General features: G+C 40.8%; 3 protein-coding genes across 4 annotated transcripts in view; 2 read left to right on the top strand and 1 right to left on the bottom strand.

The window, feature by feature from the left end:
- The window catches only part of LOC311096687 (integrin alpha-X-like), a 569,425-nt gene that overhangs the window by 454,155 nt on the left and 90,279 nt on the right, over positions 1-24,991 (top strand). The window lies entirely within an intron of this gene.
- On the top strand, positions 1,860-9,873 carry LOC311096719 (testisin). The gene is made up of 4 exons (XM_084136045.1): positions 1,860-2,016; positions 2,155-2,435; positions 3,768-3,916; positions 9,234-9,873. The coding sequence occupies exons 1-4, from the start codon at positions 1,991-1,993 to the stop codon at positions 9,543-9,545; spliced, it is 768 nt and encodes a 255-aa protein (XP_083992171.1). The 5' UTR covers positions 1,860-1,990; the 3' UTR covers positions 9,546-9,873.
- Positions 10,113-19,763, bottom strand: aldoab (aldolase a, fructose-bisphosphate, b). Of its 2 annotated transcripts, none has more exons than XM_084136022.1 (7): positions 19,450-19,763; positions 16,217-16,333; positions 15,863-16,129; positions 15,616-15,776; positions 13,608-13,866; positions 12,358-12,557; positions 10,113-10,510 (listed from the first exon to the last, which is right to left on the bottom strand). In XM_084136022.1, exons 2-7 carry the CDS (start codon positions 16,326-16,328, stop codon positions 10,415-10,417), a joined length of 1,095 nt encoding a protein of 364 aa, XP_083992148.1. In that variant the 5' UTR covers positions 16,329-16,333; positions 19,450-19,763; the 3' UTR covers positions 10,113-10,414. The 2 variants fall into 2 exon arrangements, with proteins under 2 accessions (XP_083992148.1, XP_083992149.1); XM_084136023.1 differs by having other exon boundaries at positions 16,217-16,328; positions 19,450-19,584.

Here is a 24,991-nt window from a genome sequence, read left to right as displayed (position 1 = left end):
TTAACTTTCTAGTCTTTTTACGTTTTCGCCTAACTTTCTGAGTATGCCATATACCATCTTTTTCATTTCCCCCGCCATCGGCACCTACTTCCATTCCGATTTCACTTCCTGAAACATCACTTCCCTCTGCCATCTCTCCGACCATTCACCACAATCCGGCCAGGCATGCACTCGGCAGTTTTTCCCCACCATAGACCAACACAAACAAATACAGAAACGCGCTGCAAATAAGACAGAACACAACGGAAATGTTTCCGGGGAACCCAATAAGTGACGGACGGACGGCTGGGACGTGCTTATTGCTCGTGAGCTTTACCTATGCCCTACTCTCTTAAAAGCTGATTGAATCAGCAGAGCCCTTGAATTGGGCACTTTGGAGGGAGCGAGGCACTTGTGTGCCATTATGTTGATGAAGGGAGCAACGAAAGACAACGTAATTTCCTCATTATTTTTACCTGGGATGTTCCCATGACAACGCAGCGCGTGTCCATCAGCTAAATAGCTGTTCTTAACATAACTGTTGCAAATAAATATACATTTTATACAACAAAGTTTTTAAAATATGCGTTATATCTGTGTGTGAGTGTCTCAACTTTAAAACTTGCCGTCTCATATTTGGACCCTAGCTGCATTCTAACATTTCTTATGAAACTTATTTTAATATAACATGACAAAATGTGTACAATGTAACTGATGTATAAATTAATGTATTTCCCTCATGTTCTTTTTCTCTCTTTTTTATTTATTTATTTATTTTAGTCTTCAGCTCATTGTTCTTTTTAGTATTCTTATTCTTATTGTAAATACATTTTGTATATTGTATACAAAGTTGTTTGTCATAAACGTGTCATCTCTTTATGTTTTGCAAAAAAAAAAAAATAATAATAAAAGTAGACAGCTGTAAGCACGTCCCAGCCGGGTCCGTCACTTATTGGGTTCCCCGGAAACATTTCCGTTGTGTTCTGTTCTATTTGCAGCGCGTTTTTGTATTTGGTTGTGTTGTGAACTTTTGCAGCGCGTTTCTGTATTTGGTTGTGTTGTGAACTTTTGCAGCGCGTTTCTGTATTTGGTTGTGTTGTGAACTTTTGCAGCGCGTTTCTGTATTTGGTTGTGTTGTGAGTATTTGCAGCGCGTTTCTGTATTTGGTTGTGTTGTGAACTTTTGCAGCGCGTTTCTGTATTTGGTTGTGTTGTGAACTTTTGCAGCGCGTTTCTGTATTTGGTTGTGTTGTGAACTTTTGCAGCGCGTTTCTGTATTTGGTTGTGTTGTGAGTATTTGGAGCACACATGTGTTGTGAAACTGATGAAGATGTTTTCTTAATTTGCAGGTGTTTTTCTATTTGCATGTGTTTTCTTCAGTTGCAGCGCGTTGAGCTCTCTCGGCCACCGTAATAACCTTCTGAAGGTTATCAATTTGGTTAAAATGTATCTTTTAGTCAGAAGTGATAAGCAATTTTATTATATTACAAGTGATCGTATTTATGATTTTTCAGCAATTTAATATACTCATTGTTGCAGTTTCTCTGAAGCTCCCAGCATTGCCTGCATAAGTTATCATGATTTTTGTGCTTGGGCCCAATAATTTCCAATTGATTTAATTATTAATTCAATTAATAATGAATTTATTATTATTACTAAATGAAAATATAAAAATTACTGAATAAAAAACAAAGAAATATGACTACTGCATCATTTCACTGTAAAATAAAAGAATAGCCTATAAGAAAAATAATGATAGCCTAATAAGTATTTTTTTAATTTTATTTTACATTACACATGTAAAATTACAATACTAATATATTTGGCCTTCTTAATTCCAGGCTTTTCTCTGAAACTATAATTTATTGTCTGCAGATTGTGGGGTAGCTCCCCTAAACACACGCATAGTGGGCGGCACAGACGCCCCTGCGGGTAGCTGGCCCTGGCAGGTCAGTATACATTTCAGTGGCGGACACATCTGTGGGGGAACCCTGATCAGCAACCAGTGGGTGATGACGGCTGCTCACTGCATCGTCTCGTAAGATATATTAATATATATTTTTTAATATTTCTTAACTTATCTTTTTAACTGTTTCCATAAGCCTGCTTTACAAATATACTGAAGCCTTTCTGTTGCGCAAAGCAAATGTTTATTTCCAGATGTCTATTGCAACAGGACTAACATCAACAGATGGACGTTGTACTTGGGAAGAGAAACCCAGAGCACGTTTGTTGCCAATGCCAACACAAATGAAGTGAGGGTTGGTGTTCAGTCCATCATTGTACATCCAAAGTACAACAACAGCCTTCTCAATAATGACATCTCCCTGATGAAACTGAGTCAACCTGTGACCTTCACTCCATACATTCGTCCGGTCTGCCTGGCATCTAAAGGAAGTGTCTTTCACAACGCCACAACTTGCTGGGCTACAGGTTGGGGAAACATTGGCAAAAACCGTGAGTGTCCCAACTATAATACACAACTTTAAGATATGTATTTTATGCAGTGTTTATTTATTTATTTTTATAGTTATAGTAGTTATTAAAGGTATATATGTTGATCTTTGTTTTATTGTTTTATTGTTGTTTTATTCATTTATTTTAGATATTGCTATTTACTTTAAATTTATTTTTACTTCTGCTTTAGTTTTAGTAAATTACATGTTTTTTTCTTTTCAGTTAATAATTTTAGAGCTTTAATTTAAACTTACAAGTCAACATTTCTAATTAAAAAAAAAGTTTTTCAACTAATATTTTTTTTAGCTTGTAAATTATTGTAATTAACAGAAATGTTGGTAACACTTTACAATAAGTTTCATTATTTCAACATTAGTTATGAACTAACCATGAGCAATACATTTGTTACTGTATTTATTAATCTTTGTTGATGTTAGTTAATAAAAATAAAGCTGTTCATTGTTTGTTCATGTTCACACAGTGCATTATTAACAAGATTTTAATAAAGTATTAGTAAATGTTGAAATTAACATTAACAAAGATTAAAAAATGCTGTAGTTCATTATTAGTTCATGCTAACTAATGTAGTTAACTAATGTTAACTAATGAACCTTATATTGTAAAGTGTTACAGAAATGTTTTTAGTTTTCGGTTTGTGTGTAGTTTGATGCAGGACTTTTACAAGTTCTAACACGTAGAAAAACAACTATGCTGTAATTAATTACCCTGCATCCCAATATAATTCATATTTTTAATATCCATGCATATTTTAAATTATATGACAGCCTGAGAACAACAGTGAATCTCACAAAACTGCAAGTTACTTGTGTAGAAATCACTGATCTTTGATATAGATCAGTGGGCGGAACATTCTTTTGGTAATTACATGAGATGGGCTTCAGCTCTGCTCATTTGCATGGATGAATCTGATGCTTTAAAGCATGTAGCCATGGTTACAGAGGTAATCATCTTAGAGTTAATGTCACTAACGACATCAGAACTCTCCCAAATAAGTATGTCAATAACAAAAGAAGGGGGAAAAGATGATTCTCCTCAAAAATATGTCCAAGAACACATGAGCAGCCAAGATATTAATGTGTAAGTGTGATGGTGGAATGAAACCTCCATTAATGGTGTTTCTGTATTATGGTCTTAGCTGGTTTAAGCTGTTCAAACTGGTCTCCCAGCCTGGCCAAGCTGGTATTCATATAATTCTGGTTTTAGTTAGCTATTACCAGGCTGGAAGACCAGCCAACCAGCTTAGGCTGGATATTTTTTTCAGCATGGGTAAACATGTCATTCACACACAAACAATGTCTCTGTGTATGACAGAGGCTTTGCCGGTTCCTAAGACACTGCAGGAAGTGGAAATCCCAGTCGTGGGTAGCTCACAATGTAGCTGCCAGTATAAGAATGTGAATGGTCTTACAATCACACCACAGATGATTTGTGCAGGGAGAACAAGCAAAGGAATCTGTCAGGTGAGTCAAACAAAAAAGAAAAATTCTGTCATTAAATCTTATTTTAAAGTTGGCACGAAACAGAAGATGCGATAGACTTTATTTTCACTATTGTGACATGTATATCCAAGTGAAATGACTTCTAGATGTTGTCCATAGGGAATTTATTCAGCCCAGGCTCATTCAAAAAACCTGTGGCAACATTTTTGTAAAACGGAAAATACGTGCATGTTTTGCAACAGTTTCAAAGTGAAATGTCCAGTGAGTGGCGCTAAAAGCATGTTTAGTTTTTTTCCGGAACAGATGAACGTGAATATGACAACGTTTTATTACGTCGCAGTTTGTACATATCACTGCAGTTCCCTTTCAGTTCGGTCACGTTCACGTTCGATTGGGATGATTGGGATCATGCCTAGGGAGCCTGTCATCTTCGAGTATTGTTAAAATGAGCCAATGCACATTGGCGTGTGAGATTTGCATCCACGCTCCGCCATGCAGCGCGGGTATAAATACGGAAGTGGATGCACAAACCACTTGTCTTTCACTTCGGAGCCGATCGGTCTTCATGTCGATGTCTCTGAAGAGTGTTGTTATACTTCAATGAGCGAGTGTGTCGGTGGTTCTTCAGGAAGTCTCTCCCAGTGCTGGTGGTTCTACAGCACGAGTGCAGCGGTGGTTGCGAATCTTCTGAGCTCTCAAATGCTGTTTTAACAGCATCACATTTTTGTGTTTGTGTTTGTTTGTCTGACAGCCGTTTGAGGGTGAAGAAAGTGAAGAAAGTGAGTGCTTCACTGGTACAGGCAGCACCATCCCTGTCAGTGTTGCCGTGATCATTCCCCTGTGTGCTCCGGCACTGGTGAGAGTTTTCAAATCCTGAAAGAGCAACACGGGTGCGTTTGTGTCTTTTTCAAGATGTCATTCCACCCGTGCGTTTCTGGATGCGGTCATTCCCTGTCCCCCTCTGACGGCCACAATTGTTGCATAACGTGTTTGGGCTTACAGCACGCTGAAGCAGCTTTTGTGGATGGCTCATGTTCCCATTGCGGGAATATGACTGTCTTGGTGTTGAGATCGAGACTCGCCTTTGTCCGTGAAGGTGGAGGCCCCATTACCATGCCCCACCCTAGGGTGACATGTGGGATAGGTGATCGGAGGATAGTGATAAAATACCCGCCCGGTAACCATTCCCTGTGGGCTCCTCACTCCTCCATCACACCGCAGACGGTGGAGTCCCCTGTTGAGCGCGCTGTTCCCTCTGTAATGGACCGACCAGCAGTTTCATTCGGGGCCCCTCCAGAGGTCAGGCTGCACATTGCAGCATCGGAGGGTGAGCTGAGCTCTGAAGATGATGAATCGGCTGTGTTATCCCCTTCGGGCAGTATAACGTTGCCCGGGCCAGATCCAGAGATATAAGCTATGCTGAAACGGGCCGCCGAGGCTGTCGGGCTTGAGTGGAATCCACCACCGTGTCCCGCTGAGTCTCGGTTGGATGATGGACGGAGGAGCAGTGAAGGGTTGTGAGGCTATCCGTCCAGTGGAGCGGTCTGTCGCAGCACATCTGTGTCCAGCAGCCGCTGCCTCTTGGACGGGGATCCTCGTCTCCCCTTTCAGGCCTGTGAGTTCTCGTCCGTTCTTACGAGAAGAGCTTACAAAGCCTGTGGGCAAGCCGGTTCCTCTTTTTGCCATGGCGTTGCTACAGGTCTATCAGGCCAAGGAATTCATGGACATGCACAAGGGTAGCCTAGACCGTGCGCTCATGAGTGAGCTCTACACCGCAACCGACTTGGCCCTCCGGGGCACGAGCGTTGCGGCTTGCACGATCAGTCTAGCGATGTCCACCTTGGTGGTCCAGGAGCACCATCGTTGGCTCAGCCTGGTTGATATGGTGGATGCGGACAAGGTTTGGTTCCTGGACTCCCCAATTTCCCAGTTTGGGCTATTCGGCGACGCGGTGGAGAAATGCGCCCAACAGTTCTCTGCCGCCTAAGCGCAGACGGAGGCCATCTGGCACATCCTGCCCCGGCGGCCCCACTGCTGCCACCACCCCGCTGCTGGTAGAAGTTCCTCCGCCTGCTCGTCGCCACAGCAGCCTTCACCCAGGCCTCAGCGTGGAGCCAGCCACAGGCAGGCCACCCAGCCTGTGTCAGACGCTGCCAAGCCAGGTGGCAAGCATAAGACACAGGCCACCCAGGGATGGGGGGACGAGCTCTTCAGATGCTTACCTTTACCCGAATTATCAAAAGAGCAAATTACTCCGTTCCTGGGTTCCAAGAGGGCCAGACTGGTGGTGTGCGACCCTGTAAAGCCTTGCACCCCTCAGCCCCCTCTTGTGTCACCAGCCGGCAGCCAGGTGCAGTTCGAGGACCCGATTATGCCTTCTCCTGTACCCCCTGCCTAGCCGTGGAGACATGTAAGTGGTGCATTACACACTCAGACCCTGATTCAGCCTGCCCCTGGGCCTTCTGAGCCAGGTTCCTGTCCTCCACCTCGCTGCCCCACCCCGGGTACGTCTGTGGTGCCTCTGGTCCTCCTGGCCCGGTTTGTGGAAGCCTGGAGAGTGCTTCCCAACCGGTCCAGCTGGCTCCTCCGTACCATCAGACTCGGCTACACGATTCAGTCCGCCCAAGTTCAGCGACATTCGTTACGCTTCGGTGTTGAGCGAACGTGTCCCTGTCATGCGTGCGGGCCTCCAACTGCATTGGCACATCAATTGCCTCGAGTTGTTTGCAGTACACCTTGCTTTGAGATGCCTCAAAACACCGCTGCTCGGCAAGCATGTACTGGTCCATACGGACAACACTGCGACCATTGCATATATCAACCATCAAGGTGGTCTACGCTCCCTTCGCATTGTTGCAAGTTGCCCACCACCTCCTCCTATGGAGTCAGAAGCATGCCACATATATTCCCGGCCTGCTCAATCGTGCCACTGACGAGCTCTCACGACAGCTTGTGGCCCAGGGAGAGTGGAGACTCCATCCCCAGGCGGTCCAGCTGATCTGGGACCACTTCGGGGCTGCACAGATAGATCTATTGCCTCTCCGGACTCGTCCCATTGCCAGTTGTATACAGTTGACCTAGGGGATCCTTGGCACGGATGCGCTGGCACACAGCTGACCCCGGGGGCCTCCGCAAGTATGCATTTCCCCCAGTGAGCCTTCTTGCACAGACACTGCAAAGTCAGGGAGGAAGAGGAGCAGGTCTTGCTAGTTGCCCCTTATTGGCTCACCCGGACCTGGTTCCCCGAACTTATGCTCCTCTCAACAGCCCTTCCTTGACCCTTCTCTCTCAGGGACGGGGCACCGTATGGCACCCACGTCGAGACTTCTGGAAACTCCATGTCTGGTCCCTGGACGGGACGTCGAGGTTCTAGGTGATCTACCACAATCAGTCGTAGACACCATCACTTCTGCGAGAGCACCCTCTACGAGGCATGCTTACGCTTCCTGGGCGTTGGCGCAGGGTGCCTTGCTGACAGATGTTTGTAGAGCTGCGGGCTGGGCGACATCTAAAATGTTCGCTAGATTCTATAGACTATGTGTCGAGCGGGTTGCTTCCCATGTGTTCGGCTTGCTCCGCCATTCTCCTTTTATGGACTGGATACGTGCGCCATTCTTGCTCCAGTTGAGTTCCCCTTTAGCCGAACCCTGTTGAGTTCCTCCACACCCCTTCGACATTGGACGTGGTGGAGCGTCCGATGCTAGGCCTACCAACTCGTATGCACTGGTGGAACTTGTGCTAGACTGGGTCCATATGTTGTGATCCCTACGGAGATCCCATATGTGTATTCTTCCACGGTATGGCTCCCTGCGGCGAGCCAGTGTCTTTCCCTTGGCAGAGCTTGCTCTGCAGTCACTGACGGTTGAGTTTCCCCCCTGTTATAGGCTGGAGCCACCGCAGTGACATTCCATATGTTGTACTGCCCGGTAATTCGTCCAGTCCGTATGTGTATCCTCCACATGTTACCTCCCTGCGGGCTGGATGTGGCTTCCATAGTGTCCCTCCTTCTATTGAAAGGGCACGCTTTCCCAGTGTTATCCAAGTCTAACTGAGTGGGTCTTGCGGAACAGCAGTGACTTCCCTGGCCTAAGCCCTGTCCTATCTCCGCCTCAATAATGCGGGGGGTCAGGTGGCTTTTGTCTAGGCACTGGAAGGTGGCAGCACTAGTGGCGTTTTAATGGGGATCCCAATCAGTCGACAACTACGTTGAACGTGACCGAACTGAAAGGGAACGTCTCGGTTACGTATGTAACCCTCGTTCCCTGAACTATTGCTGGACCACCGCTGACTCCGGGCTCCGCTTGGCTCCTCAGCGAAAAACAAGTGGTGCGTGCATCCACTTCCGTATTTATACCCGTGCTTCGGGGCGGAGCGTGGATGCAAATCTCGAACGCCAATGTACATTGGCTTGTTTTAACAGTACTCAAAGATGACAGGCTCCCTTTTCGTAACCGAAACGTTCTGAATTGAATTGTGCAGTGAGTGGCGCTAAAAGATTAATGCTCCATTACGTTTTAAAATAACATACACCCCTGCCCTAAACCTACCCGATAGTGTTAACAAAAGCAAATGTGACATAAAAACGTAATTGTAACCATGGCATTTTAGCTTGTTTTTGAACTTTGAGTTCATATATTGTGACTCGTCTTTCGAGCTCTCCGCGTCTCAAGTACAATTCTATACCAGCTGAGCTACCGAGCAAGCTTATTATATTAGTAAAACCGAACATATGGAGCTGGTTAAGTGTTGCAAACTCCAAAATATATTAGTTTACAAATCATACACTAATTGTAATTGTAAGCCTAATTGTACAAGGAGCCGCGTGAAAACAAGTCTTTATTAAACCATAATCTGCCCCATAATTATGTATCTGCCCCATATTACAATTATGTAATCATAATTGTGTGTGAAAACGATTAAAAGCGCTTGCTGTTTTACTGCCTCTAGTGTTCGTTTCTTTTAGAAACTGCAGTGATATGTGCGTATTGGTATGTATTTTGCGTTTTGCAAAAATGTTGCCACAGGAACATTTTTCCAATGAGCCTGTGTTGCAGCCATTGGATGATTGGATGTTTGTATTTTGCTATTGGTCGATCTCATGTGATTGACAGGTTGTCCTGCCTTCGTGCTATTAAAAATGACATCAAAGATGTAAATTATTTTGATTAAATATTATTAGACACATGAATTATGTGCATGATGTGCATGGATAATTAATTTATAATAACTACTGCTATATTTCATAAAAAAAGACAGATTTCATTGTGACTTTAAACAACCCTACTGTTGCATGTTCACTTGTGTTGATTCTCTGTCTGCTCTCTGCTTCCCTCTGCAGGGAGATTCTGGAGGTCCAATACAGTGCAAACAGGGTTCTGTGTGGGTCCAGGCTGGGATCTCGAGTTTTGGGACAAGCCTAGGCTGTGCCATAAAAGATTTTCCAGAGGTGTTTTCACGTGTCTCCGAGTTCAACACTTGGGTCACAGACAACGTGGAGGGAGCTGCCATTGGCCTTGTGACCTTTACATCCAACGGCACAGACGGCAGCTTCACATGCTCAGCCACACTTCATTTTTCACTCTACTCTATTTTTATCATTCTCTTCACTGCACTCATCTCAAACTTCCTCACACATTCATTAGTCACTTAGTCACTTACAACAGACTCAGACATGCATGCAGCTCTGAACTAACAGGTTAAGGGGAAAATGAATGTGTGACAGAGAAAATACACAGTGAAATTCTGAATGACTTGAAAAAAGGCATACAATTCTAAAGAATCACAAAGTTTCTGGAACAAAATTTTCCAGGTTTTTCAGATACATTGGACATACGTTTCCCTGTTGTACTACACTGAAAAAAAAATGTTTAGTCAGATCAACTTAGAAAATGTACTTCATGTGGTAACATCCACAATGGGTTTGTTGAAGTGAAATAAATGATTTAAGATGACTGATTATAAATGAATTCAACCAACCTGAAAAACAAGGTTTTACTGAAGCATAACTGTCAAATAACTTAATTCACTGTTATCTTCTGGGCAGGTTTATAATCATTAAATTAGTCAATCTGTGATCTGAAACAGCTCAAATACAGAACTTAATTAAATAGTTAATAAAATACATTTAATATATAAACTAATACAAATTGCAACATTCAAAGTTGATAGAATTGATGATATAGAGATCACAACCTTGTGCAGGCAATCAAACACTATGTGTTGGTAGGTTGGTTCTTTATTCTTTTGCCAAAAAAGAAAATATAGTGAAAAAGAAAACAACAGATGCAAAACTGTCAGAGTTGCAGCCACAGAAATAGGACAGAGAAGAATGACAGCATTAAATGGGGGCGGTCTGGAGGATTTTATCTGCTTGGTCAGTTACAATGATACTTATTTTCTTTAACATCATTGTCAAATGACAGTGTAAAAATGACTACAGGAATAACAGTGAGTCACAGAAATGATTGATCACACTGTGTACGTGACAGAACAGAAAGATGATCCAGTGGATGTGCTTCTTTAATAAGCGTGGTTGGCCACAAACAGAGACTCTCCTGCTGCAGCTCCGGTGTCTCCTTTGGAGACATATTTACCGATGGATGCTGCGCTGTTGTTCTGTAGAGGAAATCAACACACAAGTTTAGTAAAATACAGGAACAGTGAGCTGCATGTCAGAAATGTTTGCAAATAATGTCACTTCGTTCATGCTGAAAAGTGAAAATTCTGTGTGACTCAACTAATTAACAGCCAATCTAAACATATTTGATGTTTAATAGAGTGTAACAGTTGGGTTCCAGAAGGAAAAATCCCATTATTTTTTTCCAAAGGGGATTAGATTTTTAACAATAACTGCCCCTATTAGGCTATTTTAAAGGCTCCTAATTTTGTTTTGCAGGTCTCCTACAATAGGTTTACATCATCCAAGGTCAAAAAACACTTTAATTTTCTCATACTATACATTGCAGCATCACCTCTTTTCTCACAGTGTCTGAAACGGTTTGATAAAGGATGGATTAAGTCTCTCTTAACCCCTCCTTTCCGAGAGCCTACTCTGCTCTGATTGGTCAGACGGCCCAGTCAGTTGTGATTGACTACAGCGTAGTACAGCATCTAATGCTTACAGCGTGTGTCGGGAAAAAAATCTCTGGCTTCCTCAGCACTTCGTTTAAATTCCTGTGCGAGTCCTCATCCTTAGTAATGGATTTGCCTTCGCAGCAAAGAACCAACATGAACCAAACTATTCCAGTCTCAGTTACAACTACTGCATTTGATGGCGGGTCAAAGTAAACATCATTCATGGGCAGCCAATGAAGATCATTGGCTGGCATTATACATTTTTTGTTCCATTATGTAGGTTTGTGCAGAAATTAAGACTGGAATTACTGACGATTGGTTTAAGGCAGTTTAGAATCAGTTCTTTCTTTTGTGAGACAGTAAATCCAGTTATCATGTACTTTGATCTTTGAAACTTCGCAGAGCTTTTAACTTCACAAAAAGCTATATTACACAATATATTAAAGGTAATATCTGAAAAAGCATAATAGGGGCTCTTTAAAAACCAACTGTGACCTACAAAGTTGTTAATTGATGGTATATGCTTTTGTTGAAGCCATCAAACCACATTATTTCAATTAATTAGGTAAATAATCGTGTTTAACAGTGGAATTCCTGGTGAAAAACTACATTACCCATGATTCAGCAAAATCTCCTCCAATCAAAATCACCAACAAATCATGCCAAAAGAACACTTTAGTGCCCATCTACATCCATGAAGCACTCTGAATTAATGAAGTTAGTCTCCCTATGCTCTCAAACTACTTAAATCCATGCATTAAACGGAAGTTGCGGTAATATTTTCTTCCCTATTGGGACATACAGTATATCCAAGTGAATCGACTTTTTGAACAAGAAAAAATGTAGGGCATCTATAGATAATCAACATCTTTAAATCAATAGTTTTATTTTTCTCAGTTGTTCTTTTTCTTTATAATGGTTCATACTCCATACCTTTTTGCTTCTATTCACAGTTTGTAATGTTATAAGCTCGTAACTGGTTGGTTTTGTTCATGTCTTTGTTCACTCTCTCAAAAAGGCTTAAAATGCCTTTGAGAAATTGAATGGGGCAAACCCTTCCGGATCTAAGGCAGCTGAAAAAGCAGGCAGGACCTGTTTCACTCTCTATACAGCTGTGTACAGGGGGATTTTTTAAACCAAACAGTTGGGTTTGTCTATATTTGAACCAAACAACAAAAGAACCCTGCATTTTTGTGGTCGGTGATTAATAATGACATTATGTTGAGTGTGGTTCAAACTGTAGGTGGGGATATTTGACAGCTGCTATTAGTGGTCTGTCATACTATGCTATGGGGTCTAAACATGCACAAACCTCAAATCATTTATAACAAGAGGAACTGCAACACTGATCATAACTGTTAAGTGGAATTGTAAGATTGTTTACGCACTAAGGCTCTTTTGACAAATTCCTCCTGGCAGGCTTTGCCATTCTCCTTCTTGCCCCCCCAGGCTTTGAGCGCGGAGGCTTGCAGGGCACGGCCGTAAGAGAAAGTGAGGGCCCAGGGTTTGTTCAGGGGACACTGGTTCATGGCGCTCAGATTGATTGAGGCCTCCTCCTCACTCTGGCCTCCGGACAGGAAGGTGATGCCTTTTAGGAAAGAAGATAATAAAGGTTTGAGTTGTGCCTCTTTGTTTCGCAACAAATGGATACTTCAGATATTGTGGCATGTTTTGAGGTATCTGCAAATATCGTATCGCTGGCTAAGAGAATCAGTGTCAGAACATGTCCAATTTACACCCCTAATATAGTCACCTTTAAATCAATTTGCATTCAATGTATAGTTTAGTACATGAGGGTAAATTCCTGCATAGTGGGAGTAACACACAAAAATGGAGATATAGGGCCCTATTTTAACGATCTAAGCGCATGATCTAAAGCGCACAACGCAAGTGCACCTAGGGCGTGTCCGAATCCACTTTTGCTAGTTTTGGTGCACCCGGCTCATGGTCTAAAAGGGTTGTCCATATTCTCTTAATGAGTAATGGGTGTTTTTTGGGCGTAACATGCAATAAACCAATCAGAGTCTCATCTCCCATTCCCTTTAAAAGCTATTTGCACTCGTGCCATGGCGGATTCGCTATTTACATGATGTCTCCAGAGCGCAAACGGATCTGCTTGTGTGCGCGAGCAGACCATCAATGACAAGCCGGATTCCTCCATATCTTTATGTACACAATATTAATATACTTTTATTTTTAATATTTGGCTGGTTTATGTGCTGCTGCGCATCCCTGTGTGTGTACTGAGCAGAGTGTACGTGTGTTGTGGACCCGCCTATATAGGCACATTACTAACGCGCTCTTTAAATAACAAAAAAATACTGCGCCATTGACTTTAGACCAGGTTTCAGTTGGTCAATGGCGCAGTCTATTTCAGTTGCCTTAAAATAGCAACACGCCAACAATGCGCCAGAACAAGCCTTGTTTTCAGACCAACGAATGGGCACAAATGCATTTGCTATTTAAACAACGTGGCGCAGGACGTGAAAATGAAAAATGCGTCAGGCTGAAACTAGCAAAAAACACTTGTGTCGCACCTGGCGCTGCATTGCACCGGGTGTATGATAGGGCCCATAGTGTATGTTTTAATAAGATGATGAGCTTTATCAGTGTGTGTTTGCGGGGGTGTTCGACTCACCGGGAACTGCAGGGGGAACAGTGCGACGCAGGGCGGTGACGGTTGCCATGGCAATTTCCTGAGGGGCGTACTTGTGGGAGCAAGAGTGACCAGCGGTCACCATGTTGGGTTTTAGCAGGGTTCCCTCCAGGTACACGTGGTGGTCTGACAGAGCCTTGTACACTGCCGCCAGAACCTTCTCTGTCACATACTGGCATCTCTTCAAGTCGTGGTCACCATCAGGCAGGATCTCAGGCTCCACAATGGGCACGATACCATGCTGGCAGAGACAACAGTAATGCATATTAATAAGTGCATGTCAACAAAAAAAGTAAACAAATTGAATGTAACAAAAATTACATCAACAAAAAGCATTCATTAGTTTGGTGATAGTTAAAAATGAAGTCATCTGAATGTTCTATTACTCACATGAGATAAAGACTTCTCATAATAGTTTTCTATAAAATGTGTTTTCATTTTAAATGGTGTGAAACATGAACTACCCAAACGGTAACACTTCACTTGAAGGGGTGTGCATAAGACTGACATGACAGCTTCATAATCATGACATGACACATGTAATGAATATGAAGGAGGTTTTATGCATATTAATGACAATTGTCATAAAGTGTCATTTGCTGAATTATGTCATTTTTAATGCAAAGATGACATTGTTTGAGATATCTTTGTCATGACAACTTGACATAAACCAATACATCATAACCTGTCATAAACATGACAGATTAATCATCAAACTTAAGAAACAACTTGGTTTTACATGGGTTAACATTACATTATATTTCTGACCACTTTTTTTCCAGTATTATTTATAAAATAATTTGACAGTATTACCACTTAATGACATTTTAATGACAAATTAAATTTGTATCACTGTAGTTGAGGTCAAGAAAAATATTCATGACACTGTTATAAAATAATTTGACAGAGTATTAACACTTAATGACATTTTAATGACAAATTCAATTTGTACCACTGGAAAAAATAGTGGTCAGAAATATAATGTAATGTTAACCCATGAAGCTAAGTCGTTTCTTAAGTTTGATGATTAATCTGCTATGTCATGTTTATGACACATTTATGACAGGTTATGATGTATTGGTTTATGTCAAGTTGTCATGACAAAGACATCTCAAACAATGTCATCTTTGCATTAAAAATGACATAATTGAGCGAATGACACTTTATGACAATTGTCATTAATATGCATAAAACCTCCTTCAAATTCATGACGAGTCATGTGATGATTATGAAGCTGTCATGTCAGTCTTATGCACATCCCTTCAAGTGAAGTGTTACCAAACAAACTCACCAACAGCAGTTACATGGAACAAAGCTAGACAACTGAACAATGAAACACAAGGGCTATTTTTATACACAAATGCTGCATTCCAGTTCGCCTACTGCAACCGGATCTGGGCCGATGCTATGTTGTTGTCTGGGAAACCATTATAAAGAAAATGCTTAAAGGACCAAATTCAGTACACCTTATTAATAAAACATACTCTGTACATGCAAGCAGATAAACCCAGATTAACGCAACACACACATTTTCATGTTAAGTGTTTTGTTTTCTAATAAAAAAACTATTGAAAGAAAATGCCTAACACAAAATTGAACACATTTAGCACAATTGGGCTCATCTACTTGTGTGTATACAGTAATGTATATGTATCATCAATAAGGTGTATATTTTATTTGATCTTTTAATATCACTATCAAAGTCACATTAAGTGCTTTTCAAATTAAGTGTTTTAAAATGTCTCGCTGTTTTTAGTACTGCGGCAGCCCTGTATATGGAACAAAAGTGCTTGCACTTTGTTCACACATCTTTGTTTTTCTTCTTTTGAGTGGTGGATTGAAACAGAAGGAAAGCAGAACAGAACAGAAAGTGCTACACTGCAACCATACGGTTTGGATGTTTTGTGCACAAGTTACGGAACTGAAAACTATAAATTGTGTTATGTCGCTACTTGATGTTCAAAGCAAAAGTGGTTGTAAAGTGTCTTACCATCTGGCAGATGCTGGCATAGCGGGCGAGCACATTGGCATTCTCAATAATGGCAAGACGGGAGGGAGTAGTGGGAGTGATCTTCAACACACAGCGCCATTTAGCAAAGTCAGCACCGTCTTTTTTATACTGCGCACACCGCTCATACAGCCCATCCAGACCTGAGATGGACATTAATATTAAAGTGTGAACATTAGTGAAGAGAGAGAATAAAATTAATAAATGAAAGTTAAAAGAGTGAGGTTACCCTGTGTGGTTGTCTCTCCGTTGGTGCCGGCCAGAGGTACAACACCCTTGTCCACTTTGATTCCTACCACCATTCCTCTCTCTTTAATCAACTCAGAGAAAAGCTTGCCATCATCAGTCTTCTGATAGAGAGTCTCATGGAAAAGGATGACTCCACCGATGCAGGGCTTGATGCGGTCGTCAGCAGTGAAAAGCAATTGACGGTACAACCTTCTGTTCTCCTCGGTGTTCTCAGCGTTGATGCTCTGGAAGCGCTTCGCAACGCTGCCTAGAAAAAAGAAACCCACGAAATAAAGTAAGAATTCCTCATTTGGGTAAACTATCATTTTGGAAGCATGTTGAGTCTAAAGTGTACCTGTGGACTCATCAGCTGCAAGAATTCCCTTGCCGGGAGCAACGATCCTCTGAGCAATATCACTCAGCTCTTTCTTCTGATCAGGGCTCAGGAATGGATACGCGTGAGGCATCTTTACTGAAAGGGTGAAGGTGAAATTACATACAAAGTTCATAGCCAAATAAAAAGTGCTGTGTTAGGACTGTACTACACTGATGGAATCAGTCAGTAATGTTGTGGAACTTTAAAAGTAAAATACTAATTTCTGCATTATCAAATGGATGGTTGTTTTCAAACAGGTTTCATGAACATCTGCCAATGGTTGTTCAAACAGATCATTTCACCCAAGATTCATTTCATTAGTTGAGTCAATGTTGGGCTAGAAAAATTGCCTATTTATAGACCTCAGCAGTCATGATGTATTTTGTAGGCCAACCCCAAAGTTAGCGACAAAAAACGAATAGATTTTTCCATTGGCTTTTGGGTTATCACAGAAAATAAGCTGCATGACAAATAAAAGTTTATGATTCCTACATGTGTTGTTCATCAAGATAATCTGCACAAATGCACACACTCTTGAAGCCTAAATACAGTCACCAGAAGTAAAAAGTTAAACAAGCTACACAAACTTTAAGCAAGCTGGGGTCCACATTCAGCCCATTAAAGTGCCCACTCTGACCCTGTGCCCAGATGACGTAGCCCAGATATGTTGGCTGGGTACTAGTGACTAGTGAAGGGATGTTGTGGTGAGGAAGTTGAACTTTATTTCAAACTAAATACAGAGGATTTTTTTTTTTTTTTTGACATATACAAAATATGTCTGCTATTGTCAGAGTTGTTCCCTTTTATCTATCCCTTCTGTATTTATAAGACTTCTGCATTTCTTTTTTGATGTACAAGGAAGTATACTGTGAAGATATGCTTAACTCGCTCGACTCCATCTTTCTTTTCTTTCCTCACAACGACTGTCACTTGCTTTCTCTTTCTGTCTCCCTCAAGAGTTATATAAGTGTAAAGCCTTGCTTGAGGAGGTCTACTCTCATTGTTGACCTTTATGTAAAGTATGTGGGACAAGCTCTTTTCCTGTCACCCCCTCCATCCTATCTCTGCCCTTTTTGACACTACTTCCTAACAGTTCAGACTATATATAAACTAGCAACTACCAGCTGCACTGTTGCTGACCAGCTGCTCTTGCATGAGGGGGATTGCATAAAATAAGATTTGAAAAAAAAGTATATTACATTTTGTTTTATTTGAGACTGGAGTTCATTAAAATCAGATTACACAAACAAGCAAAGAACACTGCATGCCTGCAACCCATAGAGTAATTTATTATTTCTTATAAGTAACCCTCAGAGACCCAAGCATTGATTTCGATGATATATTATCCTATTTTTAAATGGTTAAAATAATACAATGTAAAATAATATTACAAATTAAATTAAATCTATTCCTGCTAGTGCTGTCAATCGATTAAAGAAAATAACTAATCAATCATAACATTTTCTGTAAATCAATTGCTATTAATTCTGCAATTAATTAATCACACCTATCATTAAAGTTTTTAATACATTTTTATATTGTAATAATTTCACAGTTAATCTACAAATTAACGTTTCAACTGTATTTATAAAAACAACATAAAGACAGTATATTTTAAATATTTGATCTAACAGATAAGAAATATAAAAAAAAATGAATAAAGTTATCAAACACTTCACAGACTTAACTGCGTAAATAATAATTTAAATATGGATTAATCCTTATTAAATCTACAAAAGTTATTCAGTCAAGAGCAGTGAGTGGTTTTCTCTTTGTCTTTCGTTATTTGATTAACATTAATGACATCAGAGCAGCTGGTTTATTAGGCTTCTGTCACTTTACGAACTGAAGCACATGACATGGATCTGACACACTTCCGATGTCCTCACAACTCTTCACGGTCATTTAAGATTTTATTTAACTAATTTGACAGGATACTCGATAAATACTCGACAAAGCGGGCATTTTTGCATTTTGTGCATTTTTGTCTGTTCAAGCATGAAAGAGAACTCAATACAGCTGGTGTGCTGTCTGAAGTGGTTTTCTGTGTGCACAGACAGGAGATTCACAGACAGTGCGCCAGTACAGATTTAAGCTCTTTTTTGTGTCTTATCGTGCATGAATGGTTTAATAGCAGTTAAATGAATGATAGCGTGATCACATACCGTAGCGCAGCCAAAGCATGACGGGAAAAAAAAGATTCTGTGTTAATTGCGTTAATATTTAAAAAAAATGTATAGCATGAGTTAACGTGTTAATTTTGGTCTTCTGTAGAATACTTTAAATTGCATATTTAAAGGCCTACAGTACAGTTGCATTGACCTTTATAACAGCAGGCTGAAGGATGCATGCCAGACCAGTCTTCTGACACTTTAGACTATTTTGAATCATTCCGAATAACATTAAATATATTTAAAATCTATATTAAAATCCCATATTTAGATGGAGATTTATATATATATATATATATATATATATATATACAGTATATGGCAATATTCCATTTATATAGGAATATTGCCATTTTTGTCATTAAATGTGGATCATATTTGATCTAAAACAGTCAGTATAGGTAGTGGGAGATTCAAATTTTACATATTTTCCAACTAAAAATGATATATTCCTAAAAATATATGAAAAATCAATAGTTTAATTGCTTTGAACCAGTGTTAAGTAGATCTTGCACCAAAAGTCACACATAAAAAGCCTTTAGATATGTAGTCAGCCTTTTTCAATATTTAGCACTAGTGCATGATAACATTTATCATAGCTGATCTGGTAAGATGCTTTGTTGCAGTTATGATGACACTTTAGACACTCTACTTACTATAAGTAACTTTGCAAATACATGTCAACTTACTTTCATTTGACGGTTTTGCAAAGCTACAGATGTTAAGCAGACAGTCTACTAATGCTTTAATGACTGCTAGTTGACATGTAGTTGCAAAGCAACTTATAGTTAGTAGAATGTAGTCCATCGAAATAAAGTGTTACCAAAAAGGTTCTGTCTGTTTTCAAAGTAAATGTTTTGTAATTAGGAAGGAAATAAATATAACTCTGGCTTCCTCCACCTCTTACAAGTGTTTTGCACAGATAAAGCCGCCACAGTGTCCTATTTTTATTGTTCTCTTAATTATGCTAATTAGAACTGTGATAGACTTCAATGTCTTCTCAAGACAGAATTTAGATGTGTTTTAAAATAATATTCTTACCTCTCTTGCTGAAAGGAGAACGGACAAAATGGAGTGTCCCTTGAAGCGAGGGAGAGAGAAAGAGAGAGGTGAAGAAAAAAGACCTGCAGCTCAGACCACGACCAACCGACTGGGACTGTATTTATCCAGCATTATGACCCCTCACATTCAGCTGTCCTGCTAAAAATAGCTCCTCCTGACACTGGAGAAGAGTGGCAACATTCCCAAGCATGAAAGAAAGCGAGGGAGACAGATAAAAGAGAGGGGAATGAAGTGTGTGTAGGGTCAAAAGACTTACAGTTGAGTGTGTTCTTGTGGAAAAAAAGTTAAAGGCTGCAGGGAGACATCTAAAGAGGGAGAGATATGAATAAGTTGGGTAATACAAACAAGTGTCAGAATCTACAGCATGCACTTTTGTTAGAAACTTAATCTGACAATAGCAGCATGGCGACCCTTGACCTTTCATTGGCTTTCGAACAGCTGCAGGTCAGAGCAGTGGAGTAGGTTGACCCTGGCTGAGGCTCTGGATCTTTTGTCAGTAGCCTGATTTTTTTTTTTGTAAGGAAAAAAAAGTGAAATAGCATTAACATTTTAGCGGCACTTACTGGACAGTTTACTTTGAAAGTGTCAAGAAGACACGAATTGTGGAAGAAGCAATGCAATATCATTTTGTAAAAATGTTGGCAGTTGCCACAGGCATGTTTTTCCAGTGTTGGTATTAAAACTAACTCTTTCCCCGTCAGTGTTTTTATTTATTTATTATAGCTGGCAACCACTGCCAGCATTTTTAAAATCATTCTCACGAAACTTTCATGGCCCCCAGAATATTTTGTTGAATATCTGAACATCAAAAGAAAGACCAGAGCCTCTGCTTTTAAACAACAACAAAACATTAATCTAGCTTCATGCTTTTTTTTATCAACACTTGAACTCTGGGTAAGTGTCATTAAAAAAGCTAAATTTTGAACAAAAAGCTGAGAAAAATCATGTTTTTATCAAATACTACAATGATCAAGTAGATTGTGTCCATCAACAAAGTTTGCACAGTCCTATACCTCATCCTGGGTCAACATTTCATTCGGTTACGTTAGGCAGTTTTGATTTATATGCTGTTTAATGTTTGATGATCGTGTTATTTTACATGTGCATTAAGCAATGCTTATTTAAGGTAAATTCCAATCAGAAGTTAAAATCCCTATTACTCTGAAGGGCAGGGCCCTTGGGTGCAGGGAACTTGTGTGTCATAATGAAGCCATTTTGAACGCACTTGGTGAAGGGATCAATGAAAGATGATGCAATTTCCTCATCCACTTCACGTGGAATGTTACCATGACAAAGCTAGGTAGCAACAACAGGAGCATCTTATTATTGCTGTAAATATAACACAAATAAATGCACATTTATAATAAAGTTTTTAAATGGGTGGTATAATGCCCTTTAACTTAACAAGAAACACTTGCAGAACTTCAATGACCATTGAAAAAAAAAAAAAAATCAATGGCCATGGAGACAAATCAGCATGGGAAACACAGGCAAACAAGAACTGAACACAAAACCAAAACTGACTGTACATGTCATGTAGCATTATGCCCCCCCAAAGGGATAGGTGTGTCCTTGCGCAGTAACCAGTGTTGGGCAAGTTACTTTTAAAAAGTAATTAGTTACAGTTACTAGTTACTTCTTCCAAAAAGTAACTAAATTAGTTACTCAGTTACAAATTATAAAAGTAACTAGTTACTTCAGAAAGTAACTATTGCATTACTTTCAAGTAAATTTTTAAATGCTCAAATGTGACCCCACCTCCACCCCTCTTTAACGGAACTTAAAATACATGTGCATGTTCAATTATTTATGATAAATCTGAATATTATCATGAAATGGACACTTAATTAAATACATTATTAACAGAAACAATGTACATAAATCTAAACTATTTTTATGTTGCTGTGGGACAAAGTGAGACTTGCCTCCAATCAAATGCCATGTACAGTATGTAGATATTATCTTTATATAGTGGATCGATACAAATAACACAATAGATGTTTTGGAACTTTTGATATTTATTGCCCCTCAATGGGCCACAACTGGGCAAAATTAAATTATGCTTGTTAAGCACTATACCAAAAAGAATGTTAACAGATTAGAGCATTCACACCGCACGCAGAGGTGGCGCGGCAGCGCGTAGCAGGAGCAGAGCAGAAGCAGCAGTGCCGTGATCGTTTCGGCGCGAGTCTATTTTTGCCTCCAGGACCATAAATAGACCAAACGCTAACGCATGCAGTGTGAAACCGGCGTCAGAGATCTAGTTGGTCTGATGAAAAAAACAGCTTCAATTATAGTAATGCACATTTTTTGGCAGTAACGGTAACGGAGTTATTAAGATGGGAAGAGTAATCAATTAGATTATTCGTTACTGAAGAAAGTAACACCGTTAGTAACGCCGTTATTTATATCGCCGTTATTCCCATCACTGGCCGTAACAGTACAACTGAGGAGGCAGGGTGAAGGCTCTGGGGGCGGATGCAGAGCCGGCAGAGGATAGGGAGCCAGGGATGATGATAGAGGGAAAGACCAAGGTGGCAAAGATGGTGGGAGGAACTAGGAGTTCAGCCAGGAAGGAAGTCCATGGTGGCCTCGAGGGAAGGAGAAGCCATTATGAAGAAGCCCACACTGATCCCATGGGCACGGACAATGGAGACGGGGCCAAAGGTGGTGGAGCCCTGGACGCAGACGGCGAACAGATGGGACTGTGTGACACCGCTGATCCTGGAGGCCACGATGGAGCCGCATTGACGACCGTCCAAGGAGTATCCAGGGTATCAGAGGGCTGATGTGGACCCAGATTGACTGAGGGCCGAGGTGGAGCCGCAGGGAGGGCTGAGCCAGATGGAGCCATAGGTGGGGAGATACGGAGCGCAGCAGACAACTTGCAGGTCCGTGGAGCAGGCAAGGCAACATCTGATTGAGGTCGAGCGGGAGGATCGAGGGATCCCAGGGGAGCCGTAAGCCTGATAACCCCAGGTGGAGAAGAGGGTGGGAGGAGCCAAGGCGGGGGAGTCTGGACGATGGGCCGAGGTGGAGTGACGGAATCAGCGGCTGGAGGTGGTTCCAGGGGACACCTATGGAGGGAAATAGGGGTCCAGGAGGAGCTGGATGCTGTAAGGGCCCGAGGTGGATCCACGCCACAGAGTGGAAACGAGACAGAGGCACTGGCTGAAGTTTAAAGAGGAGGTGGGAGGCGGCAGGACGTAGAAGACTTGGAGCTGGGCAGGACCGGCGTAGATGCAGGAGAACTGGAACTGTCTCCTCTCCGGGGACAGGAGAGACAGGGTAACATTCTCTTCAAACAAAAACAACACAGATGCCAGAGGCAGCTCACACTCATGGTGGGATTGTGGGCAGGGTTGCAATCCATACCCTCGAACTCCAAGAGCATTCGCACTGTGTTGCCGGCTAACACACCTGGTCAGACAGCTTGCGAGGCTCAGGCTCGCTCCGCTCTATTTTCCAGCATAGGCTTGTGCATCACGGCAGGCTTCGACTTACTGTCTGTGGTGGGCTTAGGCGTTTTGTCTGAAAGAGGCAGCTGGCTGGACTGGCAGGCTGTGAAAAAGGATCCTCTGTGATGGAGATTCTAAAACAAATACCAATAATGGCCTTGGTTCTGGGAGGAGGAGGCGAGGTATTGCTGGTGAGTTCATACTCTTTTGAGGGCTCATCATTAAAGTGACCATCGCATGTTCCCTGCGCTTACGGACTTGTGGAAGGGCCCTTCAGTTGTTCACTTTAGTTTGGAACGGCCCTACAAATGGCGTCCCCTTCCCGGAGTGCCCTTCAAGGGTGCAAAAATGGCATTTGGAATTCGCCCACCGCTCGTTTCTGCTTCTTTTTCACCTGTGTTTTGATCTAGAGATTCTGTTCTCTTTCCGAAGATGTGTAATAGTGCCCCCTAACATATCACAGTGAAAACATGAATTGCCAGAAATTTCCGTCAATGGCGAGGAAAGAGTTAATATACAGGAGTCAGTAAGGGACATTTTAACTATAAAGTGACATGCATTTATCAAATTTATTGATAAAAAGAGATTTTATTAACGATGTTTCACAGAGCTAAATATTAGGAAATTGACCCACTGGTCTTGCTCACTTATTAAAGCTATATTTTATGTTTAGGTAAGGTATTGCCTATAAAAGGGGAGCATGAAGAAACATGCCTTACAACATTTTTTACCTCAACAAATAACCCTTCAGTTGGTAAGTATTTGTAATAGACAGTATTGAGAAAGACTTTCAAATGTTTAGGGCAACCTCTCCATGCTGAGCCTTATTCATCTGTATTTTGAGGAATAGATTAGTTTTAGCTGTATTTTCAACCAACTGGTGACATTGTTTCATTGTATACAATACTTTTCTCTAGAATGCAAAGTGCCCATTTTTTTTTGCAAAGGTGTATAAAGTGATTACCATTATACGTTTTTTGGAATTTCCGTAAGCCTATTAGAGCATGTATGTGGGTTGCATGTGTTTGATTCACACTTCATATATGCTTAAGATTTCCAAGCTGCGAGTGTATGTGTATAAGGTAAGAAAATGTGAACGATTCAGTGTTTGACAGTGGGCAGAAAAAAGAAAGAAAGAAAAAAACAGTCAGCTAGGCCATTAGACAGGAAGACATACATAAAAGAAAAAGTGTGAAAGACTGCTGCTGTTTTTGCAAGGTTAAAAATGGCAACACCTCATCTAATATATTTACACATCCATGTTATGACAAAAAATAGTGCATCTCTTCTATGGTAATATCTTTTAAGCAACATTGATCTAAACTCCTGCTATGTGAGTGTCAGTGACATTTATATTTTCATCATGAAACTTTCCACTGACCAAAGAGATGTATTTGCTTTTTCTCTCATCTTTGCAGAAGTACAAAGGGCAATTTCTGTTAACCACCAAAGAGTTTCCACTTTGCTGTGGTCCTGTATCTCATCCCCAAAGACAATGCAATCATTTGTATGTCTTACACTACATTTACAATTTGTATGCCTTAAGCACAAATTCATTATTAATAGTTATGACTAATGAGATAAGACAAAAGGCTTCACTGAGAAATATCAAGGAGTAACATGGGCAGTTTGAGATTGGTTGATTGTGCTGATGTTAAGATAAATGAAAGCATAACTAATGCTGTCATGAACCCACAGGAAGTTGAATAGAGTTGAGAGCTGAGATAGATCATAATAAATACATTAATAAATTCTGATGTAATGGGAAATAAATATTTATGTCAAAAGGACACTTTTTAATGTATACACATCTAAAAGGCAATCCCAAAAAAATGTGGGTAGACGATGTATAATATTTAAGGAACTAGAAATGAAAATACACATAGAGGAAGTGACCTTGTAGTTATTAATAATGAGAGAGAAAAATCTTAACTCAACTACATGCCATTAATGTTCCTTTTATGCCCATTCAAACATTTACAGAGTCTGATAAATGTTTTTAAGCAGCACCCAATTTAAAAATTTAATCTGATAAGACTTTAAGGAGTGTCTGAATTTATCTT

Source organism: Abramis brama (assembly GCF_963993115.1).
Source record: "Abramis brama genome assembly, chromosome: 14".
Taxonomy (NCBI): Eukaryota; Metazoa; Chordata; class Actinopteri; order Cypriniformes; family Leuciscidae; genus Abramis; species Abramis brama.
This window is presented reverse-complemented; position numbering and strand designations above follow the sequence as displayed.

Coding starts and splice junctions, on each gene's coding strand:
- LOC311096719 (XM_084136045.1), top strand. CDS start 1,991: ATGACGGCTGCTCACTGCATCGTCTC. Junction 2,017..2,154: donor GCTGCTCACTGCATCGTCTC/GTAAGATATATT, acceptor CTATTGCAACAG/GACTAACATCAACAGATGGA. Junction 2,436..3,767: donor GGGAAACATTGGCAAAAACC/GTGAGTGTCCCA, acceptor TGTGTATGACAG/AGGCTTTGCCGGTTCCTAAG.
- aldoab (XM_084136022.1), bottom strand. CDS start 16,328: ATGCCTCACGCGTATCCATTCCTGAGCCCTGATCAGAAGAAAGAGCTG. Junction 12,558..13,607: donor TGTTCCCCCTGCAGTTCCCG/GTGAGTCGAACA, acceptor CTTTCCTAAAAG/GCATCACCTTCCTGTCCGGA. Junction 10,511..12,357: donor AATTTGTCAAAAGAGCCTTA/GTGCGTAAACAA, acceptor TTTCCTCTACAG/AACAACAGCGCAGCATCCAT.